This window comes from Pteropus medius, unplaced genomic scaffold (assembly GCF_902729225.1).
Source record: "Pteropus medius unplaced genomic scaffold, Ma_sr-lr_union100, whole genome shotgun sequence".
In the NCBI taxonomy this organism is placed as follows: Eukaryota; Metazoa; Chordata; class Mammalia; order Chiroptera; family Pteropodidae; genus Pteropus; species Pteropus medius.
In genome coordinates this window covers 337,850-357,220 of record NW_024343579.1, presented here as the reverse complement: position 1 = coordinate 357,220, position 19,371 = coordinate 337,850, and the positions used below count along the sequence as shown (strand labels likewise).

Genomic DNA, 19,371 nt, shown 5'->3' with positions numbered 1-19,371 from the left:
ACATATCTGGCCCTAAATTATCAGAAACATGAATAATGGCTCGCAAAAGTTTGAAGGAGCTGAGGCCCCAGTCCATCTCCTACAAGATCTTTTTAGATCACCCATCCACTTTCTCTGTCATCTTCTGCCTCTTTTAGGGTTTACTCCCCTAGAAAAATGAAGTCAAGTGTCAGACCAGCTTTTCCCTAGACTACTGTCCCATCTGTCACTTGAATCCAGACTTCTGGAAAGAATATTCTGATCTGTCGTCATCTCCAGTTCATTCATTCCTCCAATCCATTCAAGTATCTAGCTTTATTGCAGGTAACTTCTTGGAACTGAGGTCCTCTTACTAGCCAAATCGAGCGCCTCACTTCAATCTTCATTCTGTTTGCTCTGTCCCTGGCATTCAACATTTTTGACCACCCTCTGGCAAGTCTTGGTTTCGGGGTTCCTCTACCATCTTGACTATTCCTTCCCAGTCCCCACCATCTCTGTCTTTTTCTTAAAGATAAACATCTCGTCAGTGGTGACCGTAAACCCTGTTCTCATGTTACTCCTTTGTCTTCATGGTTTCATTCAGTCCCATAGCTTAAGCTGCCACTGCTTTACAGGTAATTTCTAAATCTAGTCTTGACATTGGCCTTGAGTGAGTCTAACAAGCCTAAATCTTAAATATCTTCCTCTGGAAGTCCATGAGGATCAGAAGCTTGTGTCTCCCTAACCTCTTCGCAGTTCACAAGACCTACTCTTCAGCCTACACGTCCCTCAATTTAGATGATGCACAGTTGCTCAGGTTCGAGAACTTGATGTCAGCTTTCTTATTCTTCTCCCACGTTTTCTCCCGTGACCACATCAGTTCCAGTTCCAAATCCTATAGGTTCTATTTATTAGTAACTTTCCAATACGTCTTCTCATTTCTACTTGTGCTTTCTAATTTAAACCATGCTTCCCAACCGGCTTCTCTTCTTTCCATTTCCTCCCCTTCCAACATATTTTCCACAGTGCTGCCAGTTTTTTAAAACCTAAATGTATGATCATGTCACTCCGTGTCCTATTCCCCACAAAAACAGTCCTCGGTGACTTCCATGGCTTACATCCTATACTCCAAACTCACAGGGCACTATGCTCCTCTGGAGTACATGGAACTTTCTCGACTCAAAGTCTTTGGTTTTCCTATCCCCTTCACCTGCAGTCCCCTCGTCTCTTTAAAGCCCATCCTCCACCATCTTGCTCAGTCCTGGGTCCTTTTCCACACCGTGTGCATTCCCCTGATCAGAGCTCATCTCACCTGTCACTTGTTAGACTTAGCCGGTCCTTCTCGCAGAGCCTTATCTCAATTTGCCTTATATAATAACTATGTAGTAATTGCCCGTGCCCCCTGGTATGCCGTGAGCTTCTCAGGGTGGGGATCAGCTTTTCTTTATCTCTCCAACCTCAGCATAATGACTTCTGCGTGGAAGCTGTATAATAATGGCTTTTTTATTGATCTGAGGTTTAGTAGAAAATGAAGGGGAAATCCATTACAGGGAAACAAATGAGATGGATATCGGGAGGTAGCACCAGAGCCTAGGATCTCAGGTTGCTGTCACTGGATTGGTCCACAGAGGGGTTGACTTCTCAAGTCTATGATACTTTGCCTTATTTTTCGTTTCCGTGCTAGGAATCCCTCCTTTTTCCTTTAGGAAGTCCATAAAGTGACAAACTGGATAAAAAAAATGTGAACTGACTTGTTCACACAGAATTTTGGAAAATTACATTCTCTAGGTTTTAACTACTAAAAGTCATTTTAAAAAAAGTTAAACTAGACACAAAAACAATACAAGGTACAGAAAAAAACAGACAAGCTCCTGACATGGCTTCTGGAATACGAGTCACTGCTATTCAAGTGTTTCAGAAATCGAGTTCGTTTCAAAGTGTTGTGTTGGATGGTGTCAGGGAGCGGTGATGGCAGCAGAAGAGGAGTGCAGGGTGAACCATACCTGGTCTCATTCAGGGATGCGACAGAAGTGATATGGCAAATGTGTACAGCCCAGCCGTAGGATAGTTTACATTCAGTGTTGTAAGAGAAATGCAGAGCAAGTCCATTCGGGATTCCCAGGAAGAAGAGAAGACATCCAGCCCGGATCGGAAAAGCCTGCATGGAATCCATAGTCATTTAGGTTAGGCCTTGAAGGATGGTCCTCATTTCCAGTGGCTGAGGATGGGTGGAGGAAGTAGAATTTCAGGCAGAGGAAAAACCCTGCCCCTCAGCACAGCAGAGGGAAAGCTGAGAGCGTCGCAAAGTGTTTATCAGGGTAGCCAGTGATGTTCGCCTAGACTGTGGGGAAGAAGAGGGACTCTGGGGTCATCCAGTGGGGAGCCTTGGTAGCGTAAGGGGTTTGTACTTTGGGAAGTAGCAGAGACCACTGAAGGTTTTGAGATAAGTCATAGGACTGAATACAATGTCACGGAGAATAGACAGGAGGAGAGCTCCTGACACCCGGGAGGCGGGGTCAGAGGGCCAGGCGAGAGGTCCAGAGTGCTGAACTAGGACGCTGGTGGTCCTAAGGCCACATCTAGGCTGAAAAGCAGGTGCGTATGAGTGTGCACGCGCACACTTGGCGTTGCTTGTCATTTCATTTCCCATCTGAAAACGAACTATTTGCTTTTAGTTAGACCATACCCCGCAGGTTCGCTTTCATCTCTAAGCATTCTCATTCACTTTGCTGGCTCCCTTTCCACCTTCACCCACTGCAAGCTGCGGAAGGCCAAAGGCAGAGAGAGGCTTAAGGGATGGTCGTGAGTGTGCGATGCTGTGAGGGTCAGGGAGAGTCCCTTAGATTTGATGATTGCAAGCTCTCTGGGGACCAGACCCCCTAAGTGAACTGCTTGAGGTGGGGACCTTTCCTTCGTGTCCCCGGGGCCCAGTACAGTACCTGGCATATATTTGTTGACCTTCTTTGAATCTGGGAAAATGACCTGAGTGGAGGGGACAGAAGCCAGTGTGTAGGGGTTTAAAGAGAGAGTAGGTGGTGTTTTAAGGAAAAAGTGGTGATAGCAGCCAGGTTGAGGAAAGAAGCGTTTTGTTGTTGTTGTTGTTGTTGTTGTTGTTGTTATTGTTGTTGTTGTTTTTTATAGCATCCGAGAGAGGCGAATGGATATATTTGTGGGTAGGGGAAGGGAGTCTTGCCTCTTTTCAAGGCGAAAGAGAGAAGGGATCCTTTCTTGAGCAGGATCCTGGGGAAAGCAGAGGGGGATGGGATTACGCCCAGTTTGCCGGGTAGTTGGAAAGGAGAAGGGACAATTATTCCTCTGAGACAGGAGGGGAAGAAAAGTTTCCAAACTGCCACAGTGGGGAATGCGAGAGCGTGCCAAAAAGGGATTTCCTGGAAGCGTAATCTAAGCCTGATTGCATTGAACAATACAAAAGGCCCTGCTTGAAAAATATCACTTTGTTAATATTATTGAAACCATTCAATCAGCTGCAAATTATCTCAGTGGTTTTTATTAGCATTTGAAATCAGAAGCGAGCTTGCTGTCGTACCCATGCAATAGTATCTGGAAGCCAAGAGAGGTGGGTTCCAAATCCAGCCGTGGGGTGAATAGTGTATGAGTGGGCTTTTTTCTTCCAGACCACCCCTTTGGCTCTCTCTTGCCTCCTTCCCCATTAGTATTTTCACCACTCAGTGTGTTCATGTTGGGATTTAAACTTTGAATTGAACTTGAGCAGCTTAGCCACACAGAGTCGACCTCGAACCATTAACTTGATTGTTTTTGTATTCTGTCAATCCAGGAAGGCTTAAAAATTGTTTAGATAACATTTTCTATTGCAGCGAAAACATTTAATTTCTTGTTTTATTTTTGCTTAGTTTCTCAAGCGGTATTGTAACTCAATACTAAGTCTGAGTAAATGATACATTTTTATGATAAGAAATGTGACAATGCTTCTGATATGATGGTAACTTTTTAATGGCAGGAACAGAAATTGAATATGTGGGAACAGAGCCTGATAGCGCTACGGAAAAATAGAATTTGATTCTTGGGGTGGTACGTTCAATGCCAAAGTTCCTCCTCCACTGATTTCCTTTTTTTTGTTTGCTCGTTTTTTACTCAGATGGAATAATCACAGATAATAGAAATTTGGGGTGATTTTTTTTTAAAACTGTGAATCCTAGCCTATTTTCATCATGAAGTCAGTTTAACTAGGTTGCAACCAGCATTTTAGAATGGAATAGAAGAGAAAATAGTAACAGCATGACACTTAATATGGATAAGTATGGTTCCATGAAACATTTCTGTCACTAATCTGTATGTGTGTGCATATGTCTGGGTCATGGTTCGAAGTGTATAGCTTTCTGTCAAGCACGGTCTAGCTCAGCGGTCCCCAACCTTTTTGGCACTAGGGACCGGTGCTCCTATGAGAATCTAACGCATGATGATCTGAGGCGGAGCTAAGGTGGCGATGTGGCTGCAAATACTGTGATACTTCACTCACTCACCCGCCACTCACCTCTTGCTGTGTGGCCCAGTTCCTAATAGGCCATGGACCAGTGCTGGTCCATGACCTGGAGTTTGAGGACCCGTGGTCTAGAAAGTTTGAAAAATAGTTTCAGATAATAGAATATGTAGAATGAAATGCATTTTAAGTTAATTTAGACATTAATAAATCCCTTCAGTCTATTTTTACAGCTATAGGCATGAATACATTTTCTTGATTTTTGTCTAAGTGAAGAGCTTGAGTTTGTGACTGAACTCATGACGTGTAGCCTCACAGAAGGGAAGTGTAGAGCTAGAAGAAATAGAGCCAGAGTCCTGGCTGCCAGGTTTTCTGCTGGTGCTGAGGGAGGCCCAGTGAGAAGACCTGTCTGCAGGGCCCTTTTGATGTGTGGTTCCGAGTCTTGCCATAGAGTCCAGCGGTCCATGTCTGAATCTAGCTCAGTCGCTTAACTCTTTGGTGACTTTGAAAGTGACATAATACGCACTTCAGTATTCTCATCTGTAATGGGTATAATGGTCTCAACCCCATAGGGTTTTTGTCAGGATTAAATGTAAGGTGCTTATAACGGTGTCTGGCATGCAGTAAATGCCCCCAAAATGTCAGCTGTTCTGTTAATAGCGTGCCATTTTCCCAGTAGGCACGAAGAATAAAGTGTGTTTCCCAACACACTTTTTTCCCAGGAATATTAATAAACTAATTGTGATTATATGTGGGACACTTTAGGCCCTTTTAAAAGAAAGATGCTATATTGATAAAGGTCAATAACCTTATTAACAAACCATTGGTTGTACCTTGATAAAGGATTAGTTGAAACTCTTAAATTTCAAAGTATCACGTCCAGAAAGCATCTTAACTACAAGTGTGAAATATGGGCAGCAGTGATATGTAAACAGAATTCTTCAGACACTATTTTCCAATTTTTTTTTTCATCTTTTGACCCTGAGCAGACCTGCTGCTTTCAGGGTAGCATGGCTCATTGAGATTTGTGTTCCAGCACTTTGCAGTTTTCTGTGCCGTTCTAGATTAAGCTCTTCAGCATTGCAGGATCTCCTACTTGTTATTCTATGAGGTGATTAGCAGTCATGTAGCCGCAGAGTTTTTGGGCGTTTTTATTTTGTTGTCGTTTTACTGAATTTGACCACCTTATGGGTGGCAGAAATAGGGACAGGAGAGAAGACTAGCCGGCTCTGATTTCAAGAGAGAAGCAACTGGGTTGCAAGGCTTTTTCTGTGGAGACTAGCAGCCTTCCGTGACCGATGGCAGAGCGATTTATATGCAGAGGCTGGGAGCAGTGTCTTCAGAACAGCTGCACCTTTGAGCGCAGTGCCCGTCTCCATTCGCAGGTGTTGGTTACTGCTGCCTTTGGTTTTCACAGCCTTTTGCTTATTTCTTTTTGCCTAGCTTTAGTGAACCACATCAGACCTCGTCGTACGGCTTAAGCGCTGTACCATTTCCACCTCGTGTCTTCTCTCCTTCTGCTCCACTTCTGCTTGCTTTTTACAATAATTACATAAAAATGACAGTAAAGTGGGTTAAGGAAGTGTGCATCTTTTTTGATCATTTCAATGAATAGTACATGCGATTCTACAAGTAGAGAATTAAGTACAGAGGGTACTTCTCCCTGTGCCTTCCTTTTTTAGTTCAGAAATGGGGACATTTTTATAAATGGCTTTGAGATTTTAAATCAGACTGAAATGTAGTGGTCTCTTACCTTGTAGGCCAATTACAGAATTAATAGATAAAAGAGAATAGCTCATTTTCAGATGAGTATTGAAATAATAAGCAACACCGTGCGCTCACTTACACACACACAGACATGCACACACACCCCTGCTTTTCAGCCTCGATGTGGCCTTAGGACTGAAGTATGTCTTAGTTCTCTATTTTCTTTTTGGCCAGACTTTTTTTCTTGAATAAACAATAAACTTGGCTAATTGAGGGTCGAATCATGCTTCTAAATCTCCTCCCTTCCTGCTTCCTTTAAGACTTGGCCCTCTTCTCTTGCTGTCTCTGTGTCTGTCTGTCGGTCTGTCTCCCTCTCCCTCCTACCCTCACCCTCCCAGCCTCTCAGTGACGATGGCCTGCTCGCTTCTTCTCCCCTCTCCCCCATCTCGTGGAGCTGTGATCCCAGCTGGGCTATCCCCTGAAGCAGAACGTTCACTGCCTGCCCGCACCCCGTCAGCAGGCGCTCACTTAGAGGCTCATTGTCCCACTCCTTACCACTCCCACTCTCTTGAAAGGTAAAAGCCAATGTACTGCTCTTGCTGTCTGCGTTCCTGTTAGCAGTTACTGTCTGGCTTCTGAGTGTTTATTCCTCCCTAGCCAACTCATTAGCACATTTTTTGTAGACATAAATGCTTTTACTGTTAAGAAACAAAAATTGAAAAGAAAATGAAGTCAAATTTAAGACACTAAAAAGGGGAAAGAACAAAACGGATCAAAAGAAAATGTGAGGAAAATTTGTAAATATCAGTACAGGGTGAAATTAATTCAACAGAAAAGACAAAGTTAATACCACATAAAATATAAATAATAGTAAAACTGGTAAGTTTCTTAGAAAAAAACACAAAATATAAAACTACTGGTAAGTCTTATTAAGAAAATAATAATGTAGAATTTTAGAAATAAGAAAAGTGAAATAATACACATTGAAGTAGTTAAAAGTGTAAAAGAGCCATTTCTGATTTAAAAAAAAAAATTGATGTAAAATACGATTAAAGAACACTTTCAGTGTGATCAAGACTATTGAACACAACAGCAAACAATAGAATTAACAGTGAAACTTTTAGAACATTAACAAAAAGATCAGAAAAAAATAACAACTTGACTACTACCGCTATTAGTCGACATTGTTTTTGCAATTCTAAGTAATGCAGTAAGACATAGTGATGGCGTAAGCAGTACAACTTTTTAGTAAAATACGAAATTTAGCATCATTCATAGGTGACACCATAGAATACTAGAAGTTCTAAGCCAAGCAAAATAATACACTAAAAGACTAGTGAGTGTGCTGGATGAAAGAGTCAATAGTGTAAGCGTAAAGTCAAAACAAAAACATATCCTATACACTCTATTTACAGACTTAGTGAACCTATGCAAACAAAGAAACAAAAAACCTTTGAGCAACCAATAAATGCACCTTTAAAAAAGATCAAGCGAGAAGGTAAATATACATAACACAATGCCTCGCACATAGAGGAGCCTTCATTAGTGCGTTTTTTTAAAAAAGTCTCTGTTTTAAACAGCATTTTTAGACGTTTTCAGTGGAAGTCTCACGGCATCTAGACCATCATGCTTCTAGACACCCCTTCCTGTGGTTCCTGAGACCTAAATCTTCCAGCCCGCCTACCTCTCTAGCTTCTTTTCTTGTTTCTCTGCTTTCTTCTGCTGTCGAACTGTGTGTTTTCTAGAAAAGTCCATTCTCCGCCTCCTTCTTGCTCTAAACTACCCCCTCAGCAGTCTCTCTCACTCTCGCGTCTACCAGCATTGCCTTTCTGAGCGTGACTGCCAAATCCATAGCTTCATATTTCCCTTCAGCTACTATATAACTTCGACTGACACACGTGCCTTCTGTCAGATTGACCTCCTAGGATGTAGCACTGAAGGTCTCGTTCCTTTGCCCCCGAAACTTAAGTGGTTCTTGCCTCTCTGTCAGTGTAAATGCGAACCTCTGTCTCCTTCACAGCGCGGCCCCACCTCCCAACAGTCTCCATTTTTTTTTTTTTTTTACCCTTCCTGTACACATATTCTCTGAGTCTGGCTTCCGTTTATGGCTTTTTATCATCATCATTGTTATCATGTCCAAAGTCGTCTTATCCTGCCAGGCCCATCTGTCCAGAAGTAACCTTGGCCTTCTCTGGAGCCCCATACTGCTTTGTGTATACCGTTCATGGCATTTACCACTTTCCTCTTTACACGATCAATAATTGTCTTCTCCTCATCTCTCTCCTTTTGAGAATTTCTGACTCCTTAAAGACAATGGCTGTGTCTTACTAATTTTTTCTCCACTGATACTTTGTTGGCCCTTGGTGTTTGTTGAGTGAATATGCTAACATCAATAGAGTGAATGAATAGGAACTAGCAGCAACCAAGTCATCAATAAGAATATTCTGCTCTTTAGAAAGGTCACTTATTCAACAAGCATTTGCTTTAAAAATTTTAAAAGAGCTAGTATATGCCCGTGATTGAAAATTCAAGAAGGATAAAAAGGTATCGTCATAGACTGAACGTCTGAATGTCTCCCCAAAATCATATGTTGGAGCCCCAATCTTCAGTGTCATGGTATTTGAAAGAGGGGCCTTTGGGAGGTGATTAGGTCATGGCCTTGAGCCCATGATGGGATTAGTACCATTTTATAAGACGAGGAAGTGCCCTCATGGAAGAGCTCACTCTCTCCACCGTCCGAGGTTTGGCAAAAAGGCTGCCCTCTGCCGACTGGGAAGCAGGCCCTCCCCAGGATGCTACCATGCTGGCATTCTGATCTAGGACTTCTGGCTTCTAGAACTGTGAGAAATAAATGCTTGCCGTTTTAAACTACCCAGTCTGTGGTATCTTTAGTTAGAGTAGCCTGAACTAAGACAGGTGTACAATAAAAGCATCTTCCTCCCTCCTAGTACCCTTCAGCCACCCCGTTCCTCTCCTCAGAGACAACTGATGTGTTCACCCTGTTACTTTCCACCCAATGATAGTTTAGACCTCTGCAGGCATCTCGGTACTTACATACCGTTTTCCAGTTCTCCAGTAGATAGTGCCTAATGAGTGGGCTTCTTCCTTCTATTTATGACTGCTCCATTGACTGCCCCCTACTTATCTATTCAGTCTTCTATTGACGGATATTGAGACTGTTTCCAATCATTTGCTTTTCTACACACTACTACAGTGGATAACCTTGCATATACATCATTTTGTATGGGTTCACATGTATCGTAGGATAAATTCTTAGAAGTAGAATTATATTGCTAAATTCTCTTTCATGAGAGATGGACTGGCTTTCGCTCCCACACACAGTGTCACAATGCCTGTTTCCAGACATCCTCCCAACTATATTAGTTTCTATAGCTGCTGTAACAAATCACCACAAACTCAGTGGCTTATAAAAATGGAAGTCCTGGAGGTAGGAAATCCAAAATGGGTCTCACTGGGCTAAAATCAGGGCATCCACAGGACTGTGTTTCTTCTGGGGACTGTAGGGGAGAATTTGTTCTTTGCATTTCCAGCTTCTAGAGGCCACTATGTTCCTTGGCTTGTGGCCTCTGCCTCCATCTTCAGAGCCAGTAAGAGTGGGTCAAGTTCATTCAGTCACTCTGACTTTGCTTCCGTCACCACATCTCCTCCTCTGCTTCTGACTCTTCCGCCTCCCCCTTCCACTTCGAAGGACCTCTGTGATTACATTAGGCTCACTTGAGAAATCAGAGTAATCTCCTGTCTCAGAGTCAGTTGCTTAGCAATCTTAATGCCATCTGCAACCTTAGTTCCTCTTTGCCATGTATGGTAACATAATGCAGGTCCCATCGATTAGGATATGAACATCTTCGAAGGCCATTACTCTGCCTATCACACGATCCCGGTATGCTTTCTCATTTTTTTTTCCTTTTTTGATCTTTGCTAAGCTAATAGGTGAAAATATAGATTCATAGTTTTATTTTCTACTTGTCTTATTTGGTTGAAATGGAATATCTTTTAGTTTGAACTATTAGTATTTCTATTTTTGCGTTCTCTGTATCTTCTGCCCATTTTTCTTTTGGGATTTTGACCTTTTTCTTGTTAGTTGTAGGAACTCTTTATGTAGTAGCGATACTGACTTACAGGTTGCAAATATTTTTCCCATATGCCTTTTGACTTGTCTTATGGTTGCTTTTGCTATGAAGAAGTTTTAAAAATATTTATTTGGGAGAATTTATCATTTTTTCTTTTGGGTTTTGCATGTGTGTGTGTGTGTGTGTGTGTGTGTGATATTGTGTTATTATTATTATTGTGTGGAGTATGCTGGCGCCGTGCTCCATCTTACCCTGCGATGGCCTGCCCAATAATGGTAAGGTGTCCCTAAGACCAGCCCAGGTTTGATAATTCGTTAGGAGAACTCACAGGACTCAGCATATAGTCGTACTCACAAGTGTGATTTATTGCAGCAAAAGGAAATGTCACATGCGGTGCAGTCTGAGGGGAACCAGGCATGCGCTTCCAGGGTCCTGTCCCAGTGGAGTGTCGCAGGATGCACTTAATTGCCCCAGCAACGAATTGCGACAACACTAAGTGCCCAGGGTTTTTATTGGGGGATGGTCACTTAGGCAGCCTCTGACTACCACGTACCGAAATTCCAGACTTCCAGAAAGAAAGCAGGGCTTCAGCATAAAATACAGTTTAGCACCGTAAACCACTCTCACCAGTTAGGGAATGGTGAGAACTCTCCCAAAATCCAGGTCCCCAGAGGCCAGCCAAGGGTCAACCATGCAAGCAGGCCTTTTGAACTTGAACAGTCTCAGACCTGCTAGGGTAGCTAGCTCTTGTCTGCACACTTTTTAAAAATAACGTCTGGGTTTTACATCCCAGGTAGGAAGGTCTTCCCCACTCAGAGCTATAAAAGAATTATCCCACATTTCTCTAATACTGTAATTTCTTTTCGAAGATTTAAATATTTGCTCAAACTCGGGATTTATTTGGGCTTACCGTGTAAGGTATGGATCCAACACTTTCATCCCCTGTTGTTGCGACTCCATTTGTTGACCGATTTGTAATTGGTTTTATTTCTGAAAGTTTCTTTTCTTGCATCAGTCACTCTTCACTCACCAGTAACACTCTCTGTTAACTGCTGAGGCTTTATAAGCTGTAATGTCTGAGAGGTCCAGCCTCTCCTCGCTTCTTTTTCATTCCCTTCTTCCCTATTTTTGCTCAATAGACGTTTACAGAATGCCTACCTCATGGCAAGGCACAGGGAGCCAATACCACTCCCTGTACCCAAGGAGCACAGTTTCCCTGGGTGATGTGGACAGAGAGATGCATATGATACAGATGCATATGGGTAGGATTTCAAGGGAGTGGAAACTAAGGGGGTGGGTGTCAAGGAATGCTTCCTAGAGGAGGCAAATCCTGAAAGATGAGGAGTGTTGGCCAGACACAGGCTGGACCCGAATGCGGGTTGGTGTCTGGAGTTGGTGTGTATGTAGGTATAGCAGTGAGAGATGGTGCTGAAGGGGAAAGCTGGGTCGAAGCCTGCAGAGCCTAACATGCCCCACCAAGGAGTTTTGCTTTTTATCTGAAGTTGAGGGGGTTTTAAGAAAGAAAGTGGCATGATTCAGTTTCTATTTCAAAACGATTGCTTGTGCTACAGCATGCGGAGTGGATAGAGTCGGGCAGGAGAACATTTCGGAGGATGGTTTGATCACCTAGGTGTATGACGATGAGGGCTTGAAATAGGGCAATGGACAGGAGGGAATGGACTTGAGAAAGATCTAGCAGGTAAGATCAGTACAATTGATTGATCGAATGAATATAGTTATGAGGGGGATATTATGATAGGGAAGAATCTAGCCTGGATAATCAGGTTGATGGTGGGACCAGTGGCTGACATGGGGAATGTAGGAGGGGAGTGAGGAAGAGGTCGTGAATCCCATTTTGGGCATGCCGTCACAACTGTCTTGGGGACAACTGGGTATACATATAGATATCTAGGAGGCAGGTGGCTACAAAGACCTGGAGCTCTGGCTTGGGGAGAAGTTTATTTGGTAGGTCTGGATATGACAATCGTTATTTTCATAAATGTGGGCAAAATTGCCAGGAGATAAAATTACAGTGGGAAGAGATAGTGGTCAAATCCTGAGAAATGTCAATCTTAAATGATTATGATTGTAGACAGGTAGTAAGGAACCATTTGTTCTGAAGTGGTTTCAAATGACATTTTAAATGTACTTTTGTGGTCCTTTCCTGAATAAATGAATATGTACATTTATATGTGAAGGTAGTGGTGATATTAAAGGACTATTAAACCATTTTCTCCAGGGAAAATGGTAGAAATAGGACTTGGAAAATTATTTACATAAAAATATAAATGGTAATTTATGTGCTAGCTGTTTTTAACCTATGAAACTTTCGTCCTATTTTTGGATTAAATTACTTTTGCTGCAGTTATTTGAATGAACTTACTGAGTCAGGTCATGTGAAATAGGCGGAAATCACTGTCTAGCATGAAGATGTTACTTGGAATTATAAACTTTGCCAACTTTACCTCCTGTGACTCTTCTTTTACATTTTAGACTTTTTTTCCTCTAACTTTAATGAAAGCTTTTTCTTTTCTTCCTTCTTTCCTTCCTTCCTTCCTTCCTTCCTTCCTTCCTTCCTTCCTTCCTTCCTTCCTTCCTTCCTTCCTTTCTTTAACATGATGGGGTCTCGTTTCTTAAGTGTAATCTAAAACTGAAAATGGGGTAGTTTTACATTGTCGCAGCCTTACATGGTAGATTGAAACTTTTTAAAAAGGCAAACAAACATCTTCAGTTTCAGAAACCAAATTCCTGTTCAAATCTACAGCCATGTCACCCTGAACGTGCCTGATCTCATCTTATCTCAGAAGCTAAGCAGGGTCAGACCTGGTTAGTACTTGGATGGGATACCACCTTGGAATACTAAGTGCTGTAGGCGTTAAAAATAAAAAAAAAAATCCTGTTCAAACATTACAAAGTCTATCACAAATGAAGTAGTTAGTGAGCAGTCTCCTAAATTTTTAAGGCTAGGTATTCAAAGTTGTAGTTTATTTGCTACATAACAAGGATCTGCTCCTCCTAAAATTCTTGTCCATCAATGACCATGCCATCGCGTGGTAGCAACGTCATTCGAAAGCACTGTTAAATCTACATAGCTTATCAATTGTCCTGAATACTATGAAAATGGTTTTCTTCTGTAACCATCTCCTTTTTGAATGATATTTAAGTTCTGTAAATCTGACTCTCAAACATCCAGTTCCGAGACATGACATGGCAAGTCTTTATAGGGGAAGAGGCTGTCCGGGAGGAAGCCTCATGAGTTCTAGGAATCCGAATTCAGTGGCAGACAGCCCTCCCCCCTCAAAGAAGGATACTCATGGATTGCTTACCATTTATAGATTCTACTCAATGAAAATAAATCCAATCTAGATATATTTTAAATGAGTCGGCACATCTTTATATAGGTGCCTTTTAAAATAATGGCTCATTAAACAAAAGCAAAAATCTGTTGTCATTTCATATTTTCCCTGCAGAAGACATAACAGTGATAAATGTAGCTAAATCGAAAAGACGAGTTATATGCTCCTTGTCACAGCTGTTTTTAGCCCTAGTGTGAAATTGGAGATTTTTATCTCAACTTTGTCCTTTAAGATTTTTCAAATGTTACATTGTGCTATTTTTAATACTGGAAAAATGCACATGATTGTTTTTTTTGTTGTTGTTTTTTTAAAGTCTCTATGCATGGCATCTCTTGACTAGCAGGAATTGGTGAAACGCCCAAATACTAATATATAGAGCCAAATAAAGGAAGACACACTCACTGGAAGCTAGGGGTCAGCACTTGAGAGGGTACATTTTCCGATGTCAGTTTCCTGGTTTTGATATTGTGCCCTAGTTATGCAAGACATTCGCACTGGGGAGGCTGAGTGAAGGGTGCATGGGACTTGCATGTACATTTTTTTTTTCAACTTCTTGTCAACCTATAATTATTTCAAAATTACTTAAAAAAATTCAAGCAGCCCCGAAACCGCTTGACCACGCAGAACCTTTACGCCGGCTTCCTACGTGTCCTGACACATTCCACGTGGCCCTTCGGGATCCGGTCGACCGACCCCCAGAGATTCTGGCTCAGTGGGGGCGAGGGGCACGGGCGCTGACTGGCACCCCGGGAGAGTCCCCCCCAGCCCCCGATCCCGGGGCAGAGCCCGGCGAGGGACCGGGCCCTAGAAGAAGGCCGCGGGGGCCCTTCGCGCGGCGCTGACCGGAAGGCCGCGTTCGCCAGAGCACGTGTCTGCTCTGAGGCCCCGCGCAGTGGGCCCGAGTCACTCCCGAGTCGCCCGCAGGCCGTGGAACCAAGCGGGTGCCGGCGGGCTCGTGGGGCGGACTCATTTCCCGTCTCGCTAACCCGGCTCCCTGCTCCGGCCTCCTTAAAGGGAGGTTCTGTAGAACCGGTTCTGTCCATGGGGTTTCGATTCCCCAGAGAGAGGGTTGACCCAAACTGACCCAGGCTTACAGGTAGGGACAACTGTGGGAATGTCAACCCGCTAATACAGCACTAAGAGAGCCAAAGCCTTAAAAATGTATTATCTACAGGAGAAAATAAATGATAGTTCAAAACCTTGAGACATATAATCCATTAACTTTAGGTTTTAACAGTTTTCAGACAGGACCTTTAATTAGGCTTGTAACAAGTTTCCACTTGTAGAGAATTGTGTGCTTTTAAATAATGAGGTGCAGATGAATGGGGTTTGTTATCCTTGCTCTAACACTTAGTAGTTTTTACTTCTTTTAAAATAATCCATCCTTATATTGCTGTTGGAGAGCTTGTGTTTTAAAGTTCTTGCTTTGTTCTCTTATCTGAATCTTTAAGGGAGAAAGTAAAAATTAAAATATCTGGTATATTCAACTTTTAAAAATTCTGGTACTTTTAGAATGTTTGCTTTGATGAAACCAATTAGTTTATGGACAACTTAATTTTTAAAGAAAAATAAAATATGAACCCTAACAAGTAATGCTTTTTTAAAAATATGTTTTCTTGTGGTTGTAAGTTGCTTCATGTGGGTGGTTAAAAATATCGACTTAAGTACCTGATCTTTTCCTACCTTAACTTCCACTTCAATATTACATGTGTTGCTGTGTATTTCATGAGAAGAAATATCTGGCTGTTTGTCGTGTGATTCATAAATTTTCCTGAAATAATTGAAGTCCAAGTTTGGCTCTTAGGATCAAAGGTAGCTTAGGAGCCATTTCCGTCATAGAGTTCTCATAGGCGTTTTTCAGGGGTAAAGGATGCCAAGTCTTTGACTCATCCTATACATCTGGACGTCATTCAGAATGGAAAGTATGATTCCAGAATGATTTCATAAGAAAGGGCACCGATATGTCACTACCACGAGAACATTGTATCATTCTCATATCAATGACAGTTTTAAAAAATATTACTTGTATTCAGAGTTCTCCTAAATCAAACATATTAAACTGGAAATAATTTTGGTTTGGGCTATATAGCTTTCACCTTCTGGTGATAACAGTCTAGTAAACTTATATTACGCTTATCAGTAATTTTAATGTAAGATACAAGAGCATATTTGAAGCAAAAAAGTTGCTTTCTTATTAGTGATGGAGAAATAGTAAGTTATATTGAAAACACTGCTGTCAGCTCAAAGGACACGGATAGCATTAATACACATGATTATTTTTCTGACAAGAGCTTTATCTGGACTTTGAGTTAGCAATTTTATTTTTTGTTTTTAAAAGGCCAGTGTATTCGCTTGAGCTTCATGAGAAAGATGGAAATAACTTAAAACAAACCAAAAACAAAAACCATGTTGAGATCAGGAACTTATTTTAAGAAAGCAGATTCTAAATTTTCTTCTAAAGTGACAGTACAGCCTTATGTCTCAAACCATCTGTCATCTCTGTCAACAGCACAGCATTCAGCAATATTGAGCGTTTACCTGTACCACATACTGACAGGTGTAGTATCTGGTGCTCAGATGTCACCAAGAGAATGCTTAGATGTGTTCTATAGATTCCGTTTATGAATAAAGAAGTTCATACATTTTAGTGCCATTTTCACTAAAAGTCCCTCTGTCTTTGACTTAAACTTTAGTTAACAGAAATCATTTGTTTTCCCCAGTGGTACTGAATAATGAAGTATTGCTGTGGATTCAATATCAGGCTAACAGCTTTAACAAATTGGTTAGCTAGGTCAGTGTCATTACCAACGTGTGATTGGCATGCTGTCTGTCACAGAATACGCAGCATTTAGGCTTACCACTCCCAGAGCTGAGACCTGCTGAGGGTGGCATGTGCTTTGGAAAGAGGACAGGCCACAGAGCGTGTTCTTGATTAGTGTTTACCCTAAACCTCTTGCCCCTTAAAGACAGAACGCTGTTGCTGCTAAGTAATGCTTTTCCTGAAATGCTCTGTAATGTAGGGGAGGGAACACTGACATTCAGAGTCATAGGCTGATAACAGAGGAAAATGGGTGGGAAGGAAGATGCCTAGAGGAAAAGTGCCCAGACATGGCACCTCCAGAGAAAGCGGTTGTGCAGGGGCTGCATAAGGCTTCACATTTTCATTCAGTCAACAAATATGTATTCTGCCTACTATGGGCTTGATGCTGTTTTAGTTACTGGGGTTACAGGATGTGAATACAACAAGCGTCTGCGTTCATGGAGCCCATGTTCTAGGGGAGGGGCCGGTGGAGGTTCAGCAATAAATAAAGAAATACGTAGTGTGTCAAATGGTCATAAGCGATAGGGGGAAGTCACATGGGGAGGAAAATAGCAGGTGTGCAGTAGTGGAGGTAGCATGTTGTTTTTCTACATGGTGTCAGAGAAAGTCTCATTGGTTAAGATGACTTTTGAGCAGAGATATGAAAAAAGTAGGGTGGAAGCCATGAGGGAAAAGCATTTCAGACAGCTGGAATAGCGGATGCAAAGGCCTAGAGGTTGATATGTGCTTGGTGGTTTTGGGGAGCAGCCCTGGAGGCCAGCGTGACTTAGAGTGGAGTGAGCAAGGGAGAGAGCAGAGATGTGTCAGGGGCTGTGGCCAGGTGGTGGGCAGCCACATAGGCTATTGAAAGGACTTCTACTTTTACTCCAAGTGAGATAGAAAGCCAACTATTACTCTGACTTTGGAGGTAAAGATGAAAGTGGGCAACCGGTTAGGTTATTATAATGATCCAAGTGGACAATGGTGGAAGCTGAAACCGGGGTGGTAGCAGTGAGGTGATGAGGCTAATGCCAAGGCTTTTGGCTCAACTAGGATGGGGCTGTCATCTGCTGAAATGGGAAGGCTGTGGGAGGAGCAGGATTCAGTAGAGGCAGTCAAGAGTTTGGCTTTGGATGCCTCTTAGGCAATCTGGGGTTGTGGAGTGGGCACTTGAATAGCTAAGTCTGGGGATCAGTGTGGGGCCTGGAGAGCGATAGATACGTAGGAATCACTGTAGTGTGGATGGTGTTCGAAGCCATGAGACTCATCAGTATGGCCTCCTCGAGGGTGACCATAGATACAAAAGAGATGAGAGGTCAGAATCCTGTCAATTCACAGACATCAGGGCATTGATTCAGAATTCACAGAGAACAGTTAAGAATTTCCCTAATGTCCTGTCTCTTTTTTAATAAACATGTCATTGTTCTGATTTTCGTGGAACATCATTAAAAAAAAAAAAAAAACTAATGAGAAGAGATGTTTGTACCTATTGAAAATTGAGGTCTCAAAAGTAATTAGTGAAGATAGAAGGTGGCATAAGTCTAGTCTGAATTTTTTAGTTATTTCTTTGTTAAAAGTCTCAGATTTGGTCGTGATTTTTCATGGTAGGCAAATCTGGTGAAAAATCAAGGGATGTAATATTAGTAGACTGTTTCCTCACACTGAACTTTAAATTCTTTTTTTCCTTTTCTAGCCAATATTTGCATTTTTAAATGAAGAAAAGTTTAACGTGGATGGATGGATGGTTTATAATCCATTTGAAGAATACAGAAGGCAGGTGAGCCAGTAGGTACTGTGGCATGTGGTGAATCTGAAACACGCATGGTGACAGTAAATCACTGGTCATGCTCTTTGAGATTCAATAACATCTTTGCTAACTATGTTTTTAATGACAGTGATATAATCTAGCTTATTCTGTTATTCCATAGTCATATTCAAGCTGCATTTAAGGCTTCTATTGCCTTTCCCTACACGAAGAATGTCAGTTATCTGTTGTTCATGAAATGAAGGAAAACTTGGAGTCTAGAAAAACCAAATTTCTGTAGCTTCCTATTTAGGAGTCGATGTTGCTATATATTTATATACTTGAGAGCTTAACCGTTACTGACAGTTTTAGATTTCAATTATATGTATTCCGATGTGCAGATTCAAATGAATTAGAGCCATTTTCCTGTACTAATGTCTTTTCCAAGAAAACTTTGATTAATGTGTATTACTGCTGCTCTCTTATGTAAACATCACTTACATACACATTTATTTACTATAATAAAGGTAAGAATCTTGGAATAACGTTGCTGTTCAGGGACAAAGGTCTCTCGTGGCATGTTTGTGAAGGAGATCCTATGCAACAAGAGCCACAATTTGACCTCTGGTATAAGCCACTCTACAGGACAGCTAGAAGTTTTGTGATAGAATTTTTCAGAATTGTCATTCTGCAAAGCTCTTAAAATAATTGGGAAATTTCATCGAATGAGTTTTGAGAATCAAATCAAGCCCAGCTGCGTTATGTGAAAGGCAATAACACTATGGAAAACAGTTTGGAGGTTCTTCACAGAATTAAAAATCGAACTACCTTATGACCCAGCAATTCCACATCTGGGTATTTATTTGAAAAAATTGAAAACACTAATTCGAAAGGATATAGGCTCCCCTATGTTCACTGCAGTGCTATTTACAGTAGCCAAGATATGGAAGCAACCTAAGTGCCCATCAGTAGGCAATTGGATAAAGAAGAGGTGGTACATATACACAATGGAATATTACTCAGCCATAAAAGAGAATGAAGTATTAGCACTTGCAACTGCATGGATAGACCTAGAGGGTATTATTTGGCTAAGTGAAATAAGTCAGAGAAAGACAAATACCATGTAATCTCACTTATATATAGAATGTAAAGAACAAATAAACAGAGAAAATAAACAGAAACAGACTCATAGATACAGAGAACAAACTGATGGTTGCCAGACAGGAGTGGGGTTGGGGGACTGGGTGAAAATAGAG

The 19,371-nt window shown here is 41.7% G+C and overlaps 1 protein-coding gene and 1 pseudogene across 1 annotated transcript in view; both read left to right on the top strand.

The window, feature by feature from the left end:
- MTM1 (myotubularin 1) overlaps positions 1-19,371 on the top strand; it is a 90,746-nt gene that overhangs the window by 45,017 nt on the left and 26,358 nt on the right. Inside the window, exon 7 of the mRNA XM_039867590.1 lies at positions 18,065-18,148. Within this exon, the coding sequence (XP_039723524.1) occupies positions 18,065-18,148 (84 nt within the window). The remainder of the gene's footprint in view (positions 1-18,064; positions 18,149-19,371) is intronic.
- LOC120606398 (uncharacterized) lies at positions 12,972-13,090 on the top strand (annotated as a pseudogene).